This window comes from Somniosus microcephalus, chromosome 3, assembly GCF_052327205.1.
Source record: "Somniosus microcephalus isolate GS21.2 chromosome 3, FLI_Smic_1.0, whole genome shotgun sequence".
Taxonomy (NCBI): Eukaryota; Metazoa; Chordata; class Chondrichthyes; order Squaliformes; family Somniosidae; genus Somniosus; species Somniosus microcephalus.
In genome coordinates, this window is record NC_140989.1 from 40,699,354 (window position 1) to 40,722,592 (window position 23,239).

At 43.0% G+C, this 23,239-nt stretch overlaps 1 protein-coding gene across 4 annotated transcripts in view; it reads right to left on the minus strand.

The window, feature by feature from the left end:
* Positions 1-1,032: 1,032 nt before the first annotated feature.
* Positions 1,033-23,239, minus strand: part of heatr1 (HEAT repeat containing 1) — a 120,279-nt gene continuing 98,072 nt past the window's right edge. For 2 of the 4 annotated variants that reach the window (XM_085980239.1, XM_085980231.1), the window contains exons 34-45: positions 21,605-21,728; positions 20,931-21,074; positions 16,732-17,018; positions 12,721-12,871; positions 12,459-12,617; positions 11,173-11,307; positions 9,365-9,469; positions 9,098-9,266; positions 6,707-6,861; positions 4,520-4,678; positions 2,877-2,985; positions 1,033-1,420 (exon numbers count right to left, since the gene is read on the minus strand). In XM_085980239.1, the coding sequence (XP_085836365.1) occupies positions 1,332-1,420; positions 2,877-2,985; positions 4,520-4,678; positions 6,707-6,861; positions 9,098-9,266; positions 9,365-9,469; positions 11,173-11,307; positions 12,459-12,617; positions 12,721-12,871; positions 16,732-17,018; positions 20,931-21,074; positions 21,605-21,728 (1,786 nt within the window). In that variant the 3' untranslated portion in view covers positions 1,033-1,331. The other 2 variants (XM_085980243.1, XM_085980249.1) reach the window with 2 other exon arrangements.

A 23,239-nucleotide genomic window follows, 5' to 3' on the forward strand; every position in this document is an offset into this window, starting at 1 on the left:
GGTTCAAGTACAAGAACAAGGATGTCTTGCTGCAGTTGTACAGGGCCTTGGTGAGACCACACCTTGAGTATTGTGTGCAGTTTTGGTTGCCTTATCTGAGGAAGGATGTTCTTGCCATGGAGGGAGTGCAGCAAAGATTCACCAGACTGACATACGCGGAGAGATTGGGTCAATTGGGCTTGTTCTCGCTGGAGTTTAGAAGAATGAGAGGGGATCTCATTGAAACTTATAAAATTCTAACAGGACTGGACAGACTGGATGCAGGAAGGATGTTCCTAATGGCCGGGGAGTCCAGAACCAGGGGTCACAGTCTAAGGATAAGGGGTAAGCCATTTAGGACAGAGATGAGGAGGAATTTCTTCACGCAGAGAGTGGTGAACCTGTGGAATTCTCTACCACAGAAGGCAGTAGAGGCCAATTCATTAAATATATTCAAGAAGGAGTTGGATATATTTCTTAAGGCTAAAGGGATATGGGGAGAAGGCAGGGACAGGGTACTGAATTTGGATGATCAGCCATGATCTCATTGAATGGCGGAGCAGGCGCGAGGGGCCAAATGGCCTACTCCTGCTCCTATCTTCTATGTGCACGTCACTTGTGAATGCTCAGACCCCTGCTGTACAAGTCTTCGGATGCAGTATTACATCTCAAACTTTGATGGGGGCTTCAATAATGTCATGGCCTGTATTTGCACCATCCTCTTTACCCATCATCACCTGTGCATTTTATTATGTGATAACCAGACACTAAGAAAATATCAATGGGATTTGACAAAGTCAGCATGGATTTATGAAAGGGAAATCGTGTTTGACAAACCTACTGGTGTTCTTTTGAGTATGTAACTGGTAGAACAGATGAGAGAGAACCAGTGGATGTGGTATAGTGACTAAATACAATACACAAGTAGTAAGGAAGGGGCAGCACAATGGGTGCAGACAATGCCCTGGTGGGACTTGAAGCCATTGCTAGTCCTATACCACAACCACTAGGCTATTATACCCACTTGAATGCAAAGATGACAAAAAGCATCAGTAGTGGTTTTTAATCTGTTTATTAAAAGCTGTTGGGTGATACCAATGGTTTAGAGAAAACCAAATTTTGTTGACAACTAACAGCAATATGGAGGCTCCACACCTGCCAACTCATCATCATCGAACCTGAACCAAATCAGGTAATTTGATCACAACTGTTGGTTTTCAGGTATATCAAGATAAAATTCTGTACCTTCAGCACCAGTGGCGTCAGTATATTTAAATAGCTGTGTAGATCACAAGAAACTCAATGTGAACCCTACTGTACATATAAAAATTACATTTATAAAACTTTGGTTATCAGAAATAGCTCTGCAGTGATTCCCCAAGTATGACTTCAAGCTGCTGGATAACTTTCTGACAATGGTGCTCCACTTCCTCACATTCATCTGCAACACAAAATACACAATCTTCATTTAACTCAAAAGTCCCACTTTAAGATACCAAAGTTTTAGAGGATAAATGTGGGTCATTGAAGTGTTAAAGTCACTTGATGTTCTAGAATCTCAAGTAACTAAGCACTTGCCTCTAATTGGAAGTTAACTACTTCACCTTGAGTATTGTGCGCAGTTTTGGTCGCCTTACCTGAGGAAGGACGTTCTTGCCATGGAAGGAGTGCAGCGAAGATTCACCAGGCTGATACCTGGGATGGCAGGAATGACGTATGAGGAGAGATTGGGCTTATACTCACTGGAGTTTAGAAGATTGAGAGGGGATCTCATCGAAACCTATAAAATTCTGTCAGGCCTGGACAGACTAGATGCAGGAAGGATGTTTCTGATGGCCGGGGAGTCCAGAACCAGGGGTCATAGTCTAAGGATAAGGGGTAAGCCATTTAGGACTGAAATGAGGAGGAATTTCTTCACCCAGAGAGTGGTGAACCTATGGAATTCTCTGCCGCGGTGGAGGCCAGTTCATGTTGGATATATTGCTAAAGGGATATGGGGAGAAGGCAGGGACAGGGTACTGAATTTGGATGATCAGCCATGATCTCATTGAATGGCGGAGCAGGCTCGAAGGGCCTACTCCTGCTCCTATCTTCTATGCTGAACTTTTCTTAAGTGGAAGTATTAGAGTTACAAGTAAGATGGAGCACAGCACTGAAACCGAATGTTCGTTCACCCTGGGTGGCCAATCAAGGCTTTGAGCGGTCTGTATGAGACATGTAATAGCTGCTCAAAGCCCAGTGATGTGCTCATTTAGTTGTTGGAAGAAAGGCCTCAACACAAACCTTCAATATCCCCTTAATTTAATAATGCATAGACATTTATCTTTCCTCTTGCACTATGCAGCAACTGATAGTATCTGGAACTCGGCAAGGTTTATCACTGTATAAAGAATTATACAAAGCAGAAAATGGGAGTGGATTTTTACTTCCCCCCCCACTTGGGTGAGCAAGCAAGACGGAGGATGTGAAATTCATTTTGGGTGGTGGAGCAAAACCAGGCGATAGCAAATCGACAGCCCATTTTACACTTTGCCCGACCTTTTCCACGGACTTCAATAGAAAAGAAAATCGGGCTGAGTGTAGAATAGGCTGTTGATTCACGACTGCTCGTTTTCCACTACCGCCCAAGACAAATTTCACTCGGTCTTTTCTCTTGGATGAAGCACAAATACAATTCATTGTCCTTCCACTCTGTGTGCAGGAGCTGTCAACACTCATTTCGAACTTACCAAAGACATTCTGAACAATCCGATTGTCCCTTTCAATAGATTGTATGTGGAACTGTTAAAAACTCGAATAATGCCTATATTAAACATTAATTTTTTAAAATAAAATTTAAACCACTCATAACAGATGGGCTGCTAAAAGTAAGATTTTAGTCCAATTCAATAACTTACCTTCCAGTAGCTCTGCCAGGAAGGGGATGATTTCTGGCAGTAACGCCATGTAGTTCTCCTTCAGTTTACCAGCCAACTCCAGCAGCATAATCAGAGCAGAAAACCTCACCTGCACATTAAATCAAGATAGTTGAGCCCTTTCCATATTCATGTTGGGGGGGAAAAAATGCATCCACCCTGATTCAGGTTAGTCAAATCTGAAGTCAATGACTTATTCCTTTCTTAAATGAGGTATTTTTCAAAATCTTCAGCAATTCAATATCTTTCTGCAATCACTGTCCAACCTGAATCAAATCAAAGCTTTCCTCCTGAAGTTTCCTCTCTTCTTCTGAAGGTACTAACTTTTCCTCATGAGCGCGCCTCGGCAGTTTGTATAAACAAACAAACCAAGGTCTGTCAGTTCTTTGTGCACCGATTATGAACTGCAGACAATTAACAGAAAATAAACAATGCCGACATATTAAAAAAAAAAGCAGAGTCAGTCTATTTATCGGCACTGAGCATCGAAGAATAACACAATCTTTTCATTAATCAATGTCCTTCCATGCATACTTTCCAGCAGGGCTCAGTGGATAGTGATCAAGGGAAGGAACTCTGCTGGATTTCTCCCCTTACATCAAGCACAGAGACTGTTAAGGCCAAATGTATCGCCCAACTGTTGTCTTGCCAAAGACAGAATTGAAATCGCACCATGGCAAATTATAAGAACATAAGAAATAGGAACAGGAGTAGACCATTTGGCCTTTTGAACCTGTTCCACCATTCAATAAGATCATGGCTGATCTTCTACCTCAACTCCACCACTATCCCCATATTCTCTTGGTTCCCTTAGTATCCAAAAATCTATCGATCTCAGTCTTGAATATACTCAACGACTGAAACCGAGTAAATCTCGTAATTTGTGGGTGACCATAAAAGCTGATGGATTGTCATAAAAACCCAATTGGTTCACTTATATCCTTCAGGGAAGGTAACTACCACCCTTACCTGGTCGAGCCTACAAGTGACTCCAGTCCCACACTGCATGCTTGACTCTTAAAGCCCTCATTGCAGCTAGGAATGGGCAATAATGCCCATATCCCAATTCCGCACAGACCTGGGACTGAACCAAAGACCTTCTTGTTCTTACAAAAGCAAAATAGTGCAGATGCTGGAAATATGAAATAAAAACAGAAAAATGCTGGCAATACTCAGCAGGTCAAGTAGCACCTGTGGAGAGAAAGATAGAGTTAATGTTTCAGGTCGATGATCTTTCATCAGAATTCTGATGAAAGGTCATCGACCTGAAATGTTAACTGTTGTTTCCCGCTCCACAGCTGCTGCTTGACCTGCTGAGTCTTTTCAGCATTTTCTGTTTTTATTTCCTTCCTGCCCTTCACAGTTCAGCATCTAAGTGGGCAATGTGTTTAGCAACAAAACCATTGAGGGAGCCAAATTAAAGCTTTGGCATTTGCAGGCAGCCGTGATCATCACCAAAGCACCAAAAATGCCTCAAAATGTTAACACTGTTTAATGTGCAGCCAACCAAGATTGATATTAATGACCAACAGGCAACATAACTAATAAAGTACATACGTTGAATGTGCCCTTTAAAAAAAAAGGTTTTGGGATAGGGTGAACCTCTTGCAGTCATGGTTACCTACCTTTGGTGAGCTGTGCCTTGTCTTAAGCAGGATCTGGTAATTCAGCGGTTTCCAGACAGAGTCATCACCAATAGCAACAGAAAACTGAGCTATACACGGGATAAAATGGTTGGTCACTCTCTCCTTGTACGCCTCCTCGCCTCCCAGCATGTTTTCCAGCTACAAAGATTACAGGGTTTCAGAATATATTCACTTCTTACTACTAAAACTATGAGGTTAGTGCAGCCATTAGTGTAATATACAAGTGTGTCTATATACCAACTAAAATATATCACAGCGATGATGTTATTTAGAGTTTCAGATTATAATGTAAAGCACAAACCGTAAAGCTCAAATGTGTTTACAAGGTGCCCAACTCCACCTCTGGTTTTAGTTATTGAGGATATAGTTTATGTTTTAGGTGGGGCTTTAATCCTGTTTTTGATGCAATGTACATGGATGCAGGATGACATTCACAGAACATGATTGACCAATATTATTATTGAAGGATTATTGAAATTTGCAATAGTAAACCAGAAATTCTCTGTGCAGTACCTATAAGAAAAATAAGACAATGGCTGAAAGTGCGCATCAAGACTCTATGCAGTGCCTTTCGGAGGTCAATTAGACATTCATTGCTTTGAGACAGACCCCAATACCAATTAAGGTCAGAGGAAACCACAGGGAGAGTGATGTGGCTTGCTAAATGTGTGAGCTAGGTAGTGTTGGTGAGTTAGCAAAGACAGTAAAAGCATAGCAAGCGCTTGAAAGAACTTAAAGGCGGTTTTGAATCACAGCTGGGAACCCAATATTAAGGCCATATATCAGATTGGGAGTAGGAAGGAGAGCGAATCTGTATGGAGCATTTGTGTGGCAGAGAGTGGGAAAGGTGGGCTGAAGTAAGATGCGGAGTGAGGGAAGACAGGTGACATGGAGCTTGACAGAACGGGGCTAGCAAAGGAGGGAGAGTAAAGGCAGAACGGAGCTGGGGAGGGAGGACAGACTAGCAGTAGAACAAGGGCCGCAGAAGGAGGGAGAGAGTAATGGCAGACTGGGGTTGGGGAAGCAGGTGGAGAGTGGTAGCAAGACAAAGCTGGCCAGGCATGGAAAGCTGCTGCAGAACAGAGCATCCACTTTGAATCATGTGGGATAAAAAAACCTGGAGTTATAGAAGAATCAGGGCTACAAATAACGACATAAACGGTACAGGAAGTAAGTGTTACAATTTCAGGAAGCGTACTATACATGAAACTTAATATATGGGATAGACAAATTATTTTAGGAGTATAACTAAGGGGGTGGTCACCTGATTTGATGAGAAATAGTACAGCTGTATATATTATATATATAACCTATCAAGGTCCTTGGGTTAACTTTGATTCTGTGGCTATGGAATTGGCTGCAGATAATTGTTGCCGTGCTGTGGAATTGGCCTTCCCTGGTGTTCCCATACTTGTAGCCTTTAAGTGCTGTAAGATTCTAGAGATCCTATACTTTAGTTTTCTATATTTATTAAGTCTGGAGTAATTTGCTGGTCAAATACTGCAATTTTCGATGAGAAGTCCACATAGGCAGTGAAAATAGTAGCTTTTGAGCAGATCCTGGTGACAACAATGCAGTAATAGAGGGGTTGAGATGGCAATATGAACTATAAGAGTGCTCTAGTCACATCATCTTCTGTAACTTTTATGATGAAAGTCAAATTTGGATTGGGTTATTCTTTGTAATCTAAATATAGCATTAGTTAGTGTTGTTTATACGCTGCTACAGTAGTTTGATTTTCTAAAAAAAAAAACTTTGGCCGAAGTTATTGGTCGATAGGAAACAAATCATGTACTTTGAACAGCAGGGATAGTGTGATCTAAATACTGGAAGGGAAAACATTTACAGGGCTTTGGGGAAAGAGCAGGGGAGTGGGGCTCATTGGATAGCTCTACCAAAGAGCCGGCACAGGCACGATAGGCCAAATGGCCTCCTTCTGTGCTGCATCATTCTATGATTCTATTTCACCGCTCGCTCCAGGGATACTTCATAGCTCGTTTACATTATGCCACATCAGTAACCTAGATATAGCACCAGACAAAGACAAGTTGACACGAGCACGAGCACTGTACTCATTTGAATATGTGAATTGCGTGTTATAAAACAGGCAACTGGATGGAATCAGTTTAGAGAGGTAGAATGAAACATTCAAGCAGAGTTACAAACCTGATCTACTAAGGGCATCATAAGAGTGTCAGCTCTTTCCTTACTGACAAATCGCTGAGTGTCGTAGAGGAAGATTTTGTGCATGCAGTCAGAGACAAACTGAAGCAGTAAGCAAGATTTCTCCGTGTTCTTGTCCGAGTCAAAGAAAGCTTCATCTATTTTGGAAAAAAGTAAAAGATAACTCATTAAATTCAATGCGTAAGTAATTCTGCAGTTAGTTAAAACAACTTCCTGTATTTATGCAGTGAATTTGGCATACATAGAGAACTGACATCAATGACTGCTGATTATGTTGCTGCGGGCCCCATATATTACAACAGTGACTGCACTTTAAAAGTACTTCATTGGCTGTGAAGCACTTTGGGAAGTCCTGAGGTTGTGAAAGGGGCTAGATGAATGCAAGTTCTCTCTTTCTTACGTATAGTTGGGGTACAATTTTTTTGATTAAAAAAATAATTCAGGCAGTGCAACAACTTAAACATACTGTTCAGTAATCATTTTCTTTGCTAACTTTCACACATCTGTCAGTTTCTTTGTCAGGCCCGTAAACCAATAATGTCATTTTTTTTGTGCTTTAGAATCATTACAGCACAGGAGGCCATTCGGGCCATCGTGCATGTGCTGGCTCTTCGAAAGTGCAATCCAATTAGTCTCACTCCCCTGCTCTTTCCCCATAAGCTCTGCAAATGTTTCCACATCAAGTATTTATCCAATTCCCTTCTGAAAGTTACTACTGAATCTGCTTCCACCATCCTTGCAGGCAGTGCATTCCAGCTCACAACTCGCTGCGTAATTTTTTCCGCCCCTCATTTCACCTCTCGTTCTTTTGCCAATTACCTTAAATCTGTGTCCTCTAGTTACTGACCCATCTGCCACTGGAAACCGTTTCTCCTTATTTAAACCCTTCATGATTTTGAACACTTCGATCAAATCTCCCCTTAAAGGAGAGCAACCCCAGTTTCTCTAGTCTCTCCAAACAACTGAAGTCTTTCATCCCTGGTACCATTAGAGTAAATCGCCTCTACACCCTCTTTAAGGCCTTGACATCCTTCCTAAAGTGTGGTGCCCAGAATTGGACACAATACACCAGCTGAGTCCTAACCAGTGTTTTATAAAGTTTTAGCATAACTTCCTTGTTTTTGAACTCTATGCTTCTATTTATAAAACCAAGGATCCTGTATACCTTTCCAACAGCCTTCTCAACTTGTCCTGCCACTTTCAAAGATTTAGGTACATACACCACCAGGTCTCTGTTCCTGCACCCCCTTTAAAATTGTACTATTTAGTTTATATTGCCTCTCCTCATTCTTCCGATCAAAATTAATCACTTCACACTTCTCTGCATTAAATTTCATCTGCCATAGGTCTGCCCATTTCAGTGTCAGCTGTGGCTCAGTGGGTAGCATCCTTGCCTCTGAGTCAGAAGGTTGTGGGTTCAAGTCCCACTCCAGGGACTTGAACACATAAAACTGGGCTGACACTCCAGTGCAGTGCTGAGGGAGTGCTGCACTGTCAGAGCTGCTGTCTTTCGGATGAGATGTTAAACCCTCTCAGGTGGATGTAAAAGATCCCATGGCACTACTTTGAAGAAGAGCAGGGGAGTTATCCCCGGTGTCCTGGCCAATATTTATCTCTCAATCAACATATCTGGTCATTATCACGTTGCTGTTTGTGGGAGCTTGCTGTGTACAAATTGGCTGCCACTTTTCCCACATTACAACAGTGACTCCACTTCAAAAGTACTTCATTGGCTGTAAAGCGCTTTGAGACGTCCGGTGGTCATGAAAGGCGCGATATAAATGCAAGTCTTTCTTTCTTTCACCAGTCTGTCTATGTCCTCCTGAAGTCTGTTACTATCCTCCTCACTGTTGAGTACATTTCCGAGTTTCGTGTCATCTGCAAACTTTGAAATTATGCCCTATATACCCAAGTCCAGGTCATTAATATATATCAAAAAGGGCAGTGGTCCCAACACCGACCCGAGGGACACCACTGCACATTTCTCTCAATCTGAAAAGCAACTGTTAACCACTACTCTCTGCTTTCTGTCCCCATAGCCAATTTCATATCCATGCAGCCACTACCCCATTAATCCCATGGGCTTCAATTTTGCTAACAAGTCTATTATGTGGCAATTCATCATATGCCTTCTGCAAGTCCATATACACAACATCAACCGCATTACTCTCATCCACCTTCCCCATTACTTCGTCAAAAAACTCAATCAAGTTAGCCAAACACAATCTGCCTTCAACAATCTGTGCTGGCTTTCATTTATTAACCCAATATTTTTCCAAGTGCCAATTAATTTTGTCCCGGATTAATGTCTCTAAAAGTTTCCTCACCACTGACATAGCTTAATTTTTAAAAAGTTAATTGATTTCAACCTACCAGTCTTGACAGTATTTGTCTGGTTCAGAATATCAGCAAAAGGTTTCACTAACTGCCCAGCAAACAGGGTGAATAACCCCTTCAGCTTGTCTGCAATGCAGTCCGCCAAACGGTAGAATGTAATCATACGATCTTTAGGGAATCCCTCAGACTTGCACCAGTCAAACAGCTGATTAGAAACAAACCATAAGTCAATGGTTAAAAACAAAAATAAGCCATTCCACAGAAAAATATCAGGAAATTGCTCGTTTCACATCAATAACATACCTTAAAGAACAGGGGCCTGAAGGTAGCCTCTGAAAGTTTCATTACCATGACAACAAGACAGTTAATCACATGACCCTCAATTTCACCCACTTTGTCCAAGCTATCCTGTAGAGGGGAAGAGAAAAAGAAAAGGAAACATAAGAAATAGGAGCCGGAGTAGGCCATTCGGCCACTTGAGCCTACTGCACCAATTTGGTCTTATACATTCATTTCAAATAGAATATGGAGAAGCAATCGGTGTAATATTTAACTACACTTGTAAGCATGAATATACAAATACCCTTCATCACTCAAGCTCAATGACTGATGGGGGTTACCTTGGCCATCCATGGGATGTGGCCAGGTTCGACCTTCATGTCCTTCTGACCATGCAAACTCAATGAAAGTTACATATTGTATATGACTACTTTGCAGAAGGCTGACCAGTTGTAGAATTTACAGAAAAATATCTGCAAATACAGATTATAAACTGCAGTTGCATGTGCGAAGTGAAGGTTTTATGTGAACCAATTTGGTACATAATACAGTCTGTACTAGTAAATAAACATTGGATTGATATCGTGTCTTTTATATGTCAAAACATCTCAAAGCGCTTTACACAGCAAATAGATTAAGTGCAAAAAGCAAATGCACCAGTTATTCTGCGCCAACAACATCCCACAAACAGCAATGAGATGAATGACTAATTAATGATTTTTGGTGGTGTTCGTTGAAGGAGGAACATTGGCCAAGATAGCAGGGGAACTCCCTGCTCTTCTTTAAATATCATGGGATCTTTAACATACATCATGCAGCACTGATTCGTAGCATTTTGTAGCACAGGAGGAGGCCATTCAGCCCATAATGCCTACACTGGCTCTCTGAGTTATCCAGTCTTCATTCCCATTTAAATTTCCCTTTTAAAGTATTTATCCACTTCCCTTTTAAAAAAGTATTATGGATTCTGCCTCCACCTCTGTTTCCAATCGGGCATTCCGTGTCCTAACAACCTACTGTGCAAAAGAAAAAAAATCTCCAAAACCCCTCCTTCACTATTTTGGTGATGATCTTAAATTTGTGCCATTTGATTATCAACTCACCAATCAGTGGACCAGCACTGCCTCAGTACGGCACTGCAGTGTCAGCCCAGATTATGAGCTCAAGCCTTGGTTTGAGGCTTGAACCCACAACCTTCTGACCCCCTAGAAGTGCCATCAAACTGAGCCAAGCTAACATATATACAACCACCAGACATTCAACAATTGGGTTAAGTGGTACATCTGGTGTTTAAATTCAGTTTGGAGTGACTTCTTTCTCAAATTACAAAAGCCACATGCATCGATTGGGCTTATACTCACTGGAGTTTAGAAGAATGAGAGGGGATCTCATCGAAACCTATAAACTTCTGTCAGGCCTGGACAGACTAGATGCAGGAAGGATGTTCCCGATGGCCGGGGAGTCCAGAACCAGGGGTCATAGTCTAAGGATAAGGGGTAAGCCATTTCGGACTGAGATGAGGAGGAATTTCTTCACCCAGAGAGTGGTGAACCTGTGGAATTCTCTGCCACAGAGGGCGGTGGAGGCCAGTTCATTAAATATATTCAAGAAGGAGTTGGATATATTTCTTAAGGCTAAAGGGATCAAGGGATATGGGGAGAAGGCAGGGACAGGGTACTGAATTTGGATGATCAGCCATGATCTCATTGAATGGCGGAGCAGGCTCGAGGGGCCGAATGGCCTACTCCTGCTCCTATCTTCTATGTTTCTATAAAATTAATTTGCAATTTTCTTTTTAAATAAATATTATTTATTCAGTCTGTGTATAATACCTCCAAGTGGTCTGCTCTGAAGTCCAGGGCTTTGAGGAAGAACAACGTGAGCTCGGATTGATGGGAGTTCAGTTGTTCCTTTTCCATGTGATTAATATGTTCCTTCAGGATATCGAAAAGTGGGCCTAAATAACGCTAGAGAAGATACAAACAAGTTAGAAGCCACTTCCATTTTCTCATAACTAATAACTTGCAACTCAATGGTTGGGGAAAAAAAGCTGCTGCAGAAGTGTGAACAGATAGGGTTGCAGGAGTTTGTTCTTTAGTGTGCGGGATGTTCAAGCCATGTGCCATTTTCCCCTCTGGATGACAGGCCAATCTGGTGCTCAAGCTAAGGGGCAATTGGAGTTTGGCAGTTCACAAGGTAGTTAAACAAAACAAAAATTGTATCTTTCTGTATGATTCAATATGCTTTGTAAAATAAAAGGGATTCAGGAAAGCAATGAACTGTACAACCGTGGCACAAGATGGCAGAATTATCTTAAAACTCAATTAAAATATACAGGAAACTTTCTGGTATCCGGCACTGATGGGACCGAGCCGGTACCGTACCATCAAAACTGCCGTAGAAACCAGCGCTAATGTTAAAACATACGGAGCTTTTGAGCTCCGTGTGAATCAACAAACCCTGTTGCTTAGCAACAGCTTCAAAACAGTCGGCCGCAGCTTAAAAGCGTCTCTGTAGCTAAGCAACAGCTTCAGCTAGACCTTGCAGAGCCTGACTGGAAAAAAAAAGCAACGAGAAGTAAAAAAACTTATAGGAAACGGCTCCTGAATTTTGCCGGTAGATAGAGCTTTCCGGACATTTAACCTCCGGTTAAACGAAAGTTTCCTGTACACATATTTAAGTAACAGCAAAAATCCAAGCCTGATTAAGGAGTATTTACTATTCATCGGTTTCTGAAAATGTTAAGAATCCCACTCAAAAAGGCCTGAAACGGGGTACACACCAAAATGTTGCACAAGTAGCCGACTAAACTACACAGTGATGTGACTAAATGAATCTATAAAATATACCTGAATGCAGATAATTCACTGATCTAGTAGGCTGCTTTATGATTTTTCACTATGATGCAAAATGCTACTGCATATTTCACAGCTACCATTTGAGATAGCCGTTTGAATGAAACCTCTTATTACAATAACCAAACTTTCAAATTAACACCATACAATAACCATGAGATTTTAACACCCATAATTTGCAGGCTTCAGAAATTCTCCGTCACCTCCAACTCGAACAGAAATAGAGAAAGAAAACAGAAGCCCCAATGGGGAATAACACTAACTTGATTGGTGTTGGCAAGATTATCGTAGCACTTGCTAACCGATGGCAACAGAACTCGAGAAGCTAGCTTTGTGGCTAGTGTAGTTCGGAGCAATGTTAGACGTAGATCGAGCTGTGAGGAATGGCCTGTCCTTGAAGCAACCTTGGTCAAGTGGGTGATCTACAGGAAGGTATCACTGCATGAGTATTTTAGCTTCATGATACAGTAATAACATTTGTGGCCTCTGCCACACCATAACAGGAGAATGCTCTGTTAAGCTTACTTGTGCTAGCATGTCCAGTAGGTAGGGGCTGATGAAGTGTGGCAGCGTTTCTGCAACTCTCTGCAATGCTGTAACAGCACTTAGCAAATAAATCTCATTGGACAGCAGTTCCTTCTGTTTTTTCAGTGTCTTCAGCAGTCCTGGCATCAGCCTGCAGAAAATAAATCCATCCTCATAAAATTTGAGCATTGGTAGATTTTCAACACAAAAAGGTCTATAAACAAGGGCGAGAGGGTGCTGTAAAAAATAGATTTACTACACATCAGACAATAAAGTTCTCTTTTTACCTCTACCAGACATCTTTAGTTCAGATTGTACAGAAAGGCACTTGGCAAGTTTAGCACTGTGTGTGTTAATTAAACACAATAAATTTCAGAGTAATCTATTCCATTGAGGGACAAAGAAAATAGACAGCAGATGAAATATGATTTCAATATCGAAAATTCTCATCTTTATATACAGAATCAAAACAAACTAGTTTGTAGAATGTACTAAATGTAAATCTTAAGACAATCATAGGCTATTCTTAATCAATACATCAACAAACAAGTGACAGTCTGAAATATTCTTATGAAGGACGGTGTACAGTTTTGATCTCCTTACCAAAGGAAGGATATACTTGCATTTTGGTGACAGTGACCATAATTCGGTGAGATTTAAGGTAGTCTTGGAAAAGGGCAAAGATGGACTGGAAATAAAGGTTCTAAATTGGGGGAAGGCCGATTTTAATATGATAAGGCAGGATCTGGCCAAAGTGGACTGGGATCAGTTACTTGTAGGAAAATCCACATCAGAGCAGTGGGAGTCTTTCAGAAAGGAAATAGAGAGAGTACAACGCCAACATGTTCCCGTAAAGGTCAAGGGTGGGACCAACAAGCCCAGGGAACCCTGGATGTTAAGGGATATACAAGAATGGATTAGGAAAAAGAGGGAGGCTTTTGGCAGATACAAAGAACTAAAAACAGTGGAAGCCCTAGAGGAGTATAGAAAGTGCAGGGGGGCACTTAAAAAAGAAATTAGGAGAACGAAGAGGGGACATGAAAAAACACTGGCGGGCAAAATAAAGGAAATCCCAAGGTGTTTTATAAGTACAAGAAACTTTGAGTTATCCAGAGGCGAACCATCCGGCAAGCTGGAGCCACCGGCAAAAATCAGGAGCCGTTTTTTATTCTTTTCGTTTCTTTTCTTTGCTTTTTTTCCCCCAGTCAAGCACTGCAAGGTCTGTAGCTATAGCAACAGCTTTAGCTACAGACGCTTGCAGCTGCACCCGACTGTTTAGAAGCTGTTGCTAAGCAACAGTGTTTGTTGTCAGATACGGAGATGAGAATCTCCGTATCTTTCAACATTAACTCTGGAGTGTCCGGCAGTTTTAAGGGAACGGCAGCAGCTCGGTCCCGTCGGTGCCGGATAGCACAAAGTTTCCTGTATATTAAGGGCAAGAGGATAACCAGGGAAAGAGTAGGGCCCATTAGGGACCAAAGTAGCAATCTGTGTGTAGAGCCGGAGGATGTAGGTGAGGTTTTAAATTAATATTTTGCAGCTGTGTTCACTGTGGAGAAGGACGATGTTGGCATAGAAATCAGGCAGGGGGATTGTGATATACTTGAACAAATTAGTATTGAGGGGGAGGAGGTACTAGCGGTTTTAGCGGGCTTAAAAGTGGATAAATCCCCAGGTCCTGACGAGATGTATCCCAGGCTGCTGTGTGAGGCAAGGGAGGAGATTGCAGGGGCTCTGGCACAAATTTTCAGAACCTCTCTGGCCACAGGGGAGGTGCCAGAGGACTGGAGAACAGCTAACGTAGTACCATTATTCAAGAAGGGTAGTAGGGATAAACCAGGGAATTACAGGCCAGTGAGCCTAACATCAGTGGTAGGGAAATTATTGGATAAAATTCTGAGGGACAGAATTAGTCTCCACTTGGAGAGGCAAGGATTAATCAAGGATAGTCAGCATGGCTTTGTCAGGGGGAGATCATGTCTAACCAATTTGATTGAATTTTTCGAGGGGGTGACTAGGTGCGTGGATGAGGGTAGTGCAGTTGATGTAGTCCACATGGATTTCAGTAAGGCTTTTGACAAAGTCCCACATGGGAGACTGGTCAAGAAGGTAAGAGCCCATGGGATCCAGGGCAATTTGGCACATTGGATCCAAAATTGGTTTAGTGGCAGGAGGCAGAGGGTGATGGTCGAAGGTTGTTTTTGTGACTGGAAGCCTGTGTCCAGTGGTGTACCGCAGGGATCGGTGCTGGGTCCTTTGCTGTTTGTAGTGTACATTAATGATTTAGATATGAATGTAGGAGGTATGATCAGTCAGTTCGCAGATGACACAAAAATCGGTGGAGGGAAGCCTCAGGCTACAGGACGATATAGACGGGTTGGTTAGATGGGCAGAACAATGGCAAATGAAAATTAACCCTGAAAAGTGTGAGGTGATGCATTTTGGAAGGACTAACAAGGCAAGGGAATACACAATGAATGGTAGGACCCTAGGAAGGACAGAGGATCAGAGGGAAATTGGTGTGCATGTACATAGATCCCTGAAGGCAGCAGGACAGGTAGATAAGGTGGTTAAAAAGGCATATGGGATACTTATATTCTATGCCTCAGCTAATGAAGGCAAGAGCAGGGAGGTTATGATGGAGCTGTACAAAATGCTAGTTAGGCCACAGCTGGAATACTGTGTGCAGTTCTGGTCGCCACACTATAGAAAGGATGTGATTGCATTGGAGAGGGTGCAGAGGAGATTCACCAGGATGTTACCTGGGCTGGAGCGCTTCAGCTATGAGAAGAGACTGGACAGGCTGTGGTTGTTTTCCTTAGAGCAGAGAAGGCTGAGGGGGGACCTGATTGAGGTGTACAAAATTATGAGGGGCATAGATAGGGTAGATAGAAAGGAACTTTTTCCATTGGTAGAGGGGTCAATAACCAGGGGGCACAGTTTCAAGGTAAGGGGCAGGAGGTTTAGAGGGGATTTGAGGAAAAACTTTTTCACCCAGAGGGTGGTTGGAATCTTGAACTCACTGCCTGAAAGGGTGGTAGAGGCAGGAACCCTCACAACATTCAAGAAGCATTTACATGAGCACTTGAAACACCATAGCATACAAGGCTACGGACCAAGTGCTGGAAAATGGGACTGGAATAGACAGGGTTTGATGGCCGGCGTGGACACGATGGGCCTTTTTCTGTGCTGTATGACTCGCCTTAGAGGGAATGCAATGAAGGTTCACTGGTCTGATTTCTGGGATGAGGGGATTGTCCTATGAGGAGAGATTGAGTAGACTAGGCCTATATTCCCTAGAGTTTGGAAGAATGAGAGGTGATCTCATTGAAACACAAAATGCTCAAGGGGCTTGACAGGGTAGATGCTGGGAGGATGTTACCCTGGCTGGGGAGTCTAGAACTAGGGGTCACAGTCTCAGAATAAGGGGTCGGCCATTTAGGGCTGAGGTGAGGAGAAATTTCTTCACTCAAAGGGTTGTGAATCTTTGGAATTCTCTACCCCAGAGAGCTGTGGATGCTCAGTCGTTGAGTATATTCAAGACAGAGATCGATAGGTTTTTGGATACTAAGGGAATCAAGGGATAGTGCGGGAAGGTGGAGTTGAGGTAAAAGATCAGCCATGATCTTACTGATTGGCGAAACAGGCTCGAAGGGCCTACTCCTGCTCCTATTTCTTATGTTCTTTTTGCACATCATACAAATAGTACACTACTGAAAAAAAACCAAGGTTCTCATCGGCAATTGGACCTGTAAATCACCCATCATTCAAGAATGCACAAAAATTACACCTTGCTCGAAGGGACACACACCTACATGCTATTCTACAAGGTACAATTTTTCTGTCTTTATAAGACAGCACATCCTCTGACTTGCCCTGAGCAGTGCCACAAGAAATGTTACATAGAAACGAGAGTTTTTCAGGGTACTGCTCTTTTACATGCTGTTACAGATTACACAGTTTTGATGAGTTTGCATTTTACATACTGAGTTTCTTTCTTAGGTTCTGTACCTTGGAAGCTGTGGTATTGCCATTGCTTTGAGTGCAGTGGTAACTTCAGCTATACAAAGCAATGCACTTCCCAGCACATTCTTTTCCTCTTCATCGTCACCTGTGATGAGGTCAACAGCCGTCGCCAGCACAGGCACAAACAAATTCTGGTGATTCGCACCAAAGCACCTGCATAAGAGCTTCAGGCTGAAAAGGGCTGTCTGACGGTTGACGGCTTGTTCCACTTCTTTTTCTTTACAGCAAACAAGGTTCAGAAGCTCCTCAATCAGGCTCAAAAGCAACTTCACCTGGTGAGAAATGAAATCAGACATAAGCAAACATTTCATACAAATATACAAGCAAGGAAATAAAAAGAAAACCAACAAGACCAGAAATATGAAATTAAAAAATCTGACTAGGAGGCACAGTAAGTTACGTAGATAGGAGCAGGAAGTTATGAAGGGACATAGAAAGACTAAGTGCGCGGGCAACCCTATAGCAGATGCAGTTCAATGTGGGGAAGTGTGAGGTTATCCACTTTGGATCCAAGAAATACAAATTGGACTACTTTCTTAATGGTGAGATTAGGAGCTGTGGAGGAATGCACATCAGGTAAATCAACATCTGAAAGAGAAATATAGGTGGGAAAATTGGGTTGCGCCCCCTTTGGGGCGCTAACTTCGCCGGGGTGCTAAAAGAGCGCTCCCCTTCCCTCTTGGGGCGCTACCATTGAATATCGCAGTGCTACGTGCAGCGGCGCAGTGGTGCTGCAGGCCGCCCTCCCCTGATTAAAGGGGAGGGGCCTAGCACAGCACGCACCGGGGCCCTGCTGGACCACCGGGGAGCACGGTGCCGGCAAAAGAGCCCGGCACTCAAGAGAAGTGCTGGGCTGATCGATCGCGGCCAGCACCCCGCAGGAGGTAGTGAAAGGGGGTAGGCGCTGGCAGGCGGCCCAAAAAAAAATGGTCGCCCGGCACCTGCCCTTTAATTTGCGCTGCCCTTGCCATAATCATTGCACCCTGACCCTGACGGCGATAGCGTCCGGCAGTAGGTCAGGCGGCGCGAGCGAAGTTTGCGGCTGAGGCGCGAGCGGGGCGCTGCACATGGCGATGACGTCATCGCCGGAGTAGCGGCGCCACAGGGCGCTACCGGCTACCACCGCAGCTAACCTCCCGCTGAATTTCGTGGGAGGAGTTAGTGGCACCGCGCCTGGGCGCTAGATGCTTTGCGCTCCGAGGCGGAAAGCAACCCAATTTCCCCCCAATAGGCTCTCTTTCAGAAGCTGTTTGCCCTGATGTGCATTCCCTGAAGTTTTTTCATATTGCTCAGTTACTTGAATACCCAATAGTTCAATGTGTGACCGAGAATGTTACTATCAGCCAAAAATGTGTCTGATAAACTTACGTGAGTTCTTTGAAGAAATAATGTACTGAAAAGGAAAATGCACCGGTTGTTTGTGTATATGTATTTTCAAAAGGTGTTTGATAAGGTACTGCACAAGAGGCTTATTGATAAAATTAAGAGTGCAGAAGAGATTCAATAGGATACTCAGGATGAACAGCTTCATTTATGAGAGACTAGAGAAACTGGGGATCTTTTTATTAAAACTAAATAGGTTACGAGGAGAACTGATAACAGTGTTCAAAATTATTATAAAGGTTTTGATGAGGCAAATGGGGAAAAAAACTACTTTCACTGGTCAATGAGTCAGTAACAAGGACATAAATTTAAGATCACCACCAAAAGAATGAAGCGGTTAGGTGATTTTTTTTTAAATATATACAAAGGGTTGTTAGGACATGGAAATGCCCAAGTAGAAAGAGTGGTGGAAACAGAATTCATAGAAAGACTTGCATTTATATAGCGCCTTTCATGACCACCGGACGTCCCAAAGCGCTTTACAGCCAATGAAGTACTTTTGAAGTGGAGTCACTGTTGTAATAGCAGCTAAATATTTGTAAAAAGAAAATTTAAAAGGGTATAGGGACAGCACTGGGGAATGGGACTAAGCGAGTAGCTCTTTTGGAGCTGGCATTGGAGTGATGAGCAGAATGGTCTCTTTCTTTGCAGTCACAAGGCGAAAGCTTGAAATCCATCCATTTCATTTTGTCCAAAGATACTGGACCATTCAGATCAGCCTACAGATAGCTAAGTAAGCAAGTGCAGAGGACTCTTGGTTTTTTAAAGCTGATGATGTAAGTGTCCCAGGAGCCATACCAAAACTTTAAAAAAACTTATAGTTCTGCGAAAACTCAATTATTTGTTATAATCAAGAGGACCCTCTGGTGGATAAGATAAACTGGTGAATAATTGAAAAACTCTCAAGTGCTGACTTCTCTGTCTCGCTACCTCTCGGTCTTCTCCAGCATCACTCAGCTTCGTTAATCTAGCTGGCAAGATCAGTTGATGTGATAACAATTGATCTGCTGCTCACAGCTTTCCCCACATAACCCATCGGCCCTGCCACAGAATGAAGAGGGATAGGCACAAATGCTCTCCAGAGTGCTGTGGGCAGTATGCGCTCACCGCCAGTGAATCCGCCTGCACAGTGACTACCTCGGTGGAAATGGCAACTTTAAAATCAATACAGACTGTTTAAACATAGGCACAGGAGCACGTCTAAAGAGGCACATCTGCTGGGATCAGCGGTCTAGGGGCTGCCGATGGGATCACTGTAGATGAGCATAACTGCTTTAGAGCTCAACTCTAAAGTGAAGGGAATTGGATATATACTTGAAAAGGAAAAATTTGCAAGGCTATGGGGAAAGAGCAGGGGAGTGCGACTAATTGGATAGCTCTTTCAAAGAGCCGGCACAGACACGATGGGCCAAATGGCCTCCTTCTGTGCTGTATGATTCTACGTAAGGGACCATGGTTGGCTTTGGGGGGCATTTTTGGGTCTATGATGGGTCTTGCGGCTGAAGCTGCAGGTGTGTGTGGGGAAAGCAGAGAGCTAGCAGGTCAACTGATTAACCAGCTGTTGATATGCAAGCTGATATTGCTGGAGGGAAGGCTGTGTTCTGAATTTAAAAAAACGCTGGCAGCTCTGGCTTGCACCTTCATCATTAAAATTCTCATGGATGGTCAAAGGTTCCACTGCAAATGTATCCCAGCATCTTAAAGAAATGGGCAAATATTTTTTCTCAAAGCAGAACACAAGTAAACTGCAAATGTATGCCACGACCAGAACAACAAAGGGAAGACTGAATACGACAACACCTGAAACTTCTGGGTTGTGAGCCTCAAACTGAGGCAGCTTGCATTATATTCAAGCACAGGAAACTCTCGTTTAAACGGCACCTAAATAGCCAGAATTCTCTATTAACCGGCAAAATTCTCACTCCGAAAACAACACCTCAATAACTGGCAATGTTGCTGAGTCCGAGTCCGAGTCTCCCGGGGTGGCAGAGTTAGTCAGTGGGGGTAGTTCTCCAAACTGCCACTACTTGGCTTCTTGGCGCTTTCGGAAATCGGAACACCTCAATACCCCTGTAACAGGAGTCTGACTCTCCCGCACTGCCGGTAGTCTCTTCTGATCCGCCATTTTACAGGGGTACTGTGTGTCTCCCATGCTGCTGGTAGTCACTGCATTGCATTACCCTCAACTGGCAGTGCTGTACTTAATCAAGCATCTTCCACCATCCATTTAACACAACATTCTGTAGGTGAGTACCCAATTACAGGAAACTTTGTGCTATCCGGCACCCACGGGACCGAGCTGCTGCCGTTGCCTCAAAACTGCCGTACTCTCCAGAGTTAATGTTGAGAGATACGGAGATTCTTATCTCCGTATTTGACAACAAACACTGTTGCTTAGCAACAGCTTCTAAACACTCGGGTGTGGCCCTAAAGCTCTGTAGCTGAAGCTGTTGCTATAGCTACAGACCTTGCACAGCTTGACTGTTCAAACAAAGCAAAAAAAAAAAACAAAAAAAGAATAAAAAACGGCTGCTGATTTTTGCCGGTGGCTCCAGATTGCCGGATAGCTCACCTCCGGATAGCACAAAGTTTCCTGTACTGTATACTGCACATTTCTTGATTTTTTTATTTTTCTTTGTTAAAAATAGCCTCGGTAGATAACCCTCTCCGTCATCCGGAATTTTTGATCAACCGGCAACACGCCAGTCCCATTGGTGCCGGATACCAAAGAGTTTCCTGTACCTTTAAATCGCTACTGCCCATTTAGTTATGACTTTAAAATAAAAAAATTAAGATTTCACCTGATGTTCCTGCCACACTGTCCTGTGTTGCTGGAGCTTATTATTGAGGAGATCCATTGCTTTACGTCTAACCGAAGGTAAGCGATTACTCATTAGCCCTCGTATCACTGGAATGAAGGTTTCTGTTGGTAGCAAGGCATTCACCTGTATCAGGGAGATAAGGAGTGCTTAGACAGATTACTTCATAATTACATCCTCGTCAGCTAATGTCAGGCAACTCAAGCCATCCAATGGTAGATGCACTGCATGGTGTGGCTTTGTAATACAGATCAGGCAGGACCAGATAATCTGTTTTACTGATGTTGGTCGAGGGATATCAGCCAGGACACCAGGGAAACTTCCCTGCTCTTCTTCGAATAGTGCCATGGGATGGATCTTTTACGTCCACCTGAGAGAGCAGACGGGGCTTCGGTTTAATATCTCATCCTAAAGACGGCATCTCCGGCAGTGCAGCACTCCCTCAGTTCGGCACTCAAGTGTCAGCCTGGATTATGTGCCCCAAGTCATGGAGTGGGGCTTGAACAGAGCCAAGGCGGACACCGAATGAAGATTTCTTTCTCTTAAGAATCTTCTACAATTATGTTGTCGAAAACATCTGCTATCAGTTTGCAAGGACACGACATATGAATTGGAAAGTAAGCCAACAACTAAGACCAGCTATGCTGCAAACCTACTTTATCCAAGACATCATACGACCGGTTGAGTAGAGCTCTCCAGAACTTGGCTGTTGGTTTCTCTGCACTCTCCTCCACACTGTGAGCAACCACGTTAATGTAGCACAGAATCTCCTCCAGCAAACTAGGGAAACAAAACAGGTCCAATTCACTGAAGAACCACTCAGAAAAATGATAACAGGTTAAAACACATCTTGATGATCAACAGATAACAAAAAAGTAATCTGATAAAAATCTGACAATCTTATACAATGCAATGTGAACAATGTGCTCCTGGTACACAATGGAAGGCCCTCCCCTCACACTGATACTGAGATTCCAGCACTATCTGCTTTCGGGCTGTGCTTTCAACGTTCATCTTTTTTCTTTTTATCTAAACTAATAGAGGATAGAAGAAGAATCATAGAAGTTTATGGCACAGAAGGAGGCCATTCAGCCCATCGGGTCCGTGCCAGCCGGAAAAGAGCTATCCAGCCTAATCCCACTTTCCAGCTCTTGGTCCGTAGCCTTGTAGGTTATGGCACTTCAAGTGCATATCCAAGTAATCTAGATCTGGATGATGATAAAATAAGTGAAACTAGAGTAGTCCCATCACCTGAACACTAAGAGCACCATCAGCACAGAATGCAGTGGTTGAAGAAGCTAGCCCACCACCACCTTCTTGGAGAAACTACGGCTGGGCAATAAATGCTAATAAAAAAAATCTAAGACTTAATAATAAGCCTTGCAATAACTCAGATTTTTTCCTTTAATATATTATAATTTTATTATGTGGGCCACTTTATTCAGTTTTGGGTTCAGTTCTGTGCTGATGGCAGCTGGCTGCAAACTTCAAGTATGTTTCTTGTTGATGCACAAGACTCATATTGCTGGATTAATGACTGCATCATAACGGAGTTTGTTGAGAAATTACTTGCAGTTGAGTACCAGTAAACACTACAGTCACTGTCAGGTTTTGGATTTTTCTGACTATTTTCCCACAGAAAATTGGAGATGAGTTACATTTAAGTGATGTGTTTTCAATTAAAATGGGTTTACGCAGGTTTAATATTCTCCTTAGCAGTTGCCGCATACGGCTGTAATAAGACAAAGAGCCAGGCATTGAGGATATGTTTAAACAAGGTTAATTTGCTATCTTGCTTCAGGGCTTTCTATAAATATCTACACCTATTATTGTTGGGGTGACTTAATGATTTGAGCCCAGCATAGTGGGTCCGCCCAGAATCCACTTATGTGTATGTGTGCGCACACGTGTGTGGTCAATATTGTTGATAGGCCTACTGGCGAATCATTGAATGGGGAAGATGGAGAGACAGCCCACCCATTTCCTGTGGTCAGATGCAACAAAAAGGAGAAACATCTATGTTCATGGTTAGCCAATTAGCGTGATCTGCTGAGAGAAATGCCCCGGGGGACCAGTGCTGACCAAGTCCGTGTCAGCCATGGTCTGTTTCAATGTTCGACCATCCAAAAGCAAACAGGAGTCAGGCTGCTTACCCAGGGTAAGACTGCATGGTTTATAATTTTCCTTATTCATGAGGAGGAGCTGAAGCTAAGTGGTGAGTTTTTATTATAACTTATTCTGTACATTCACTTGCGGTCTGTAAAATAAAGCAGCTGAACGATTTGCAGCAG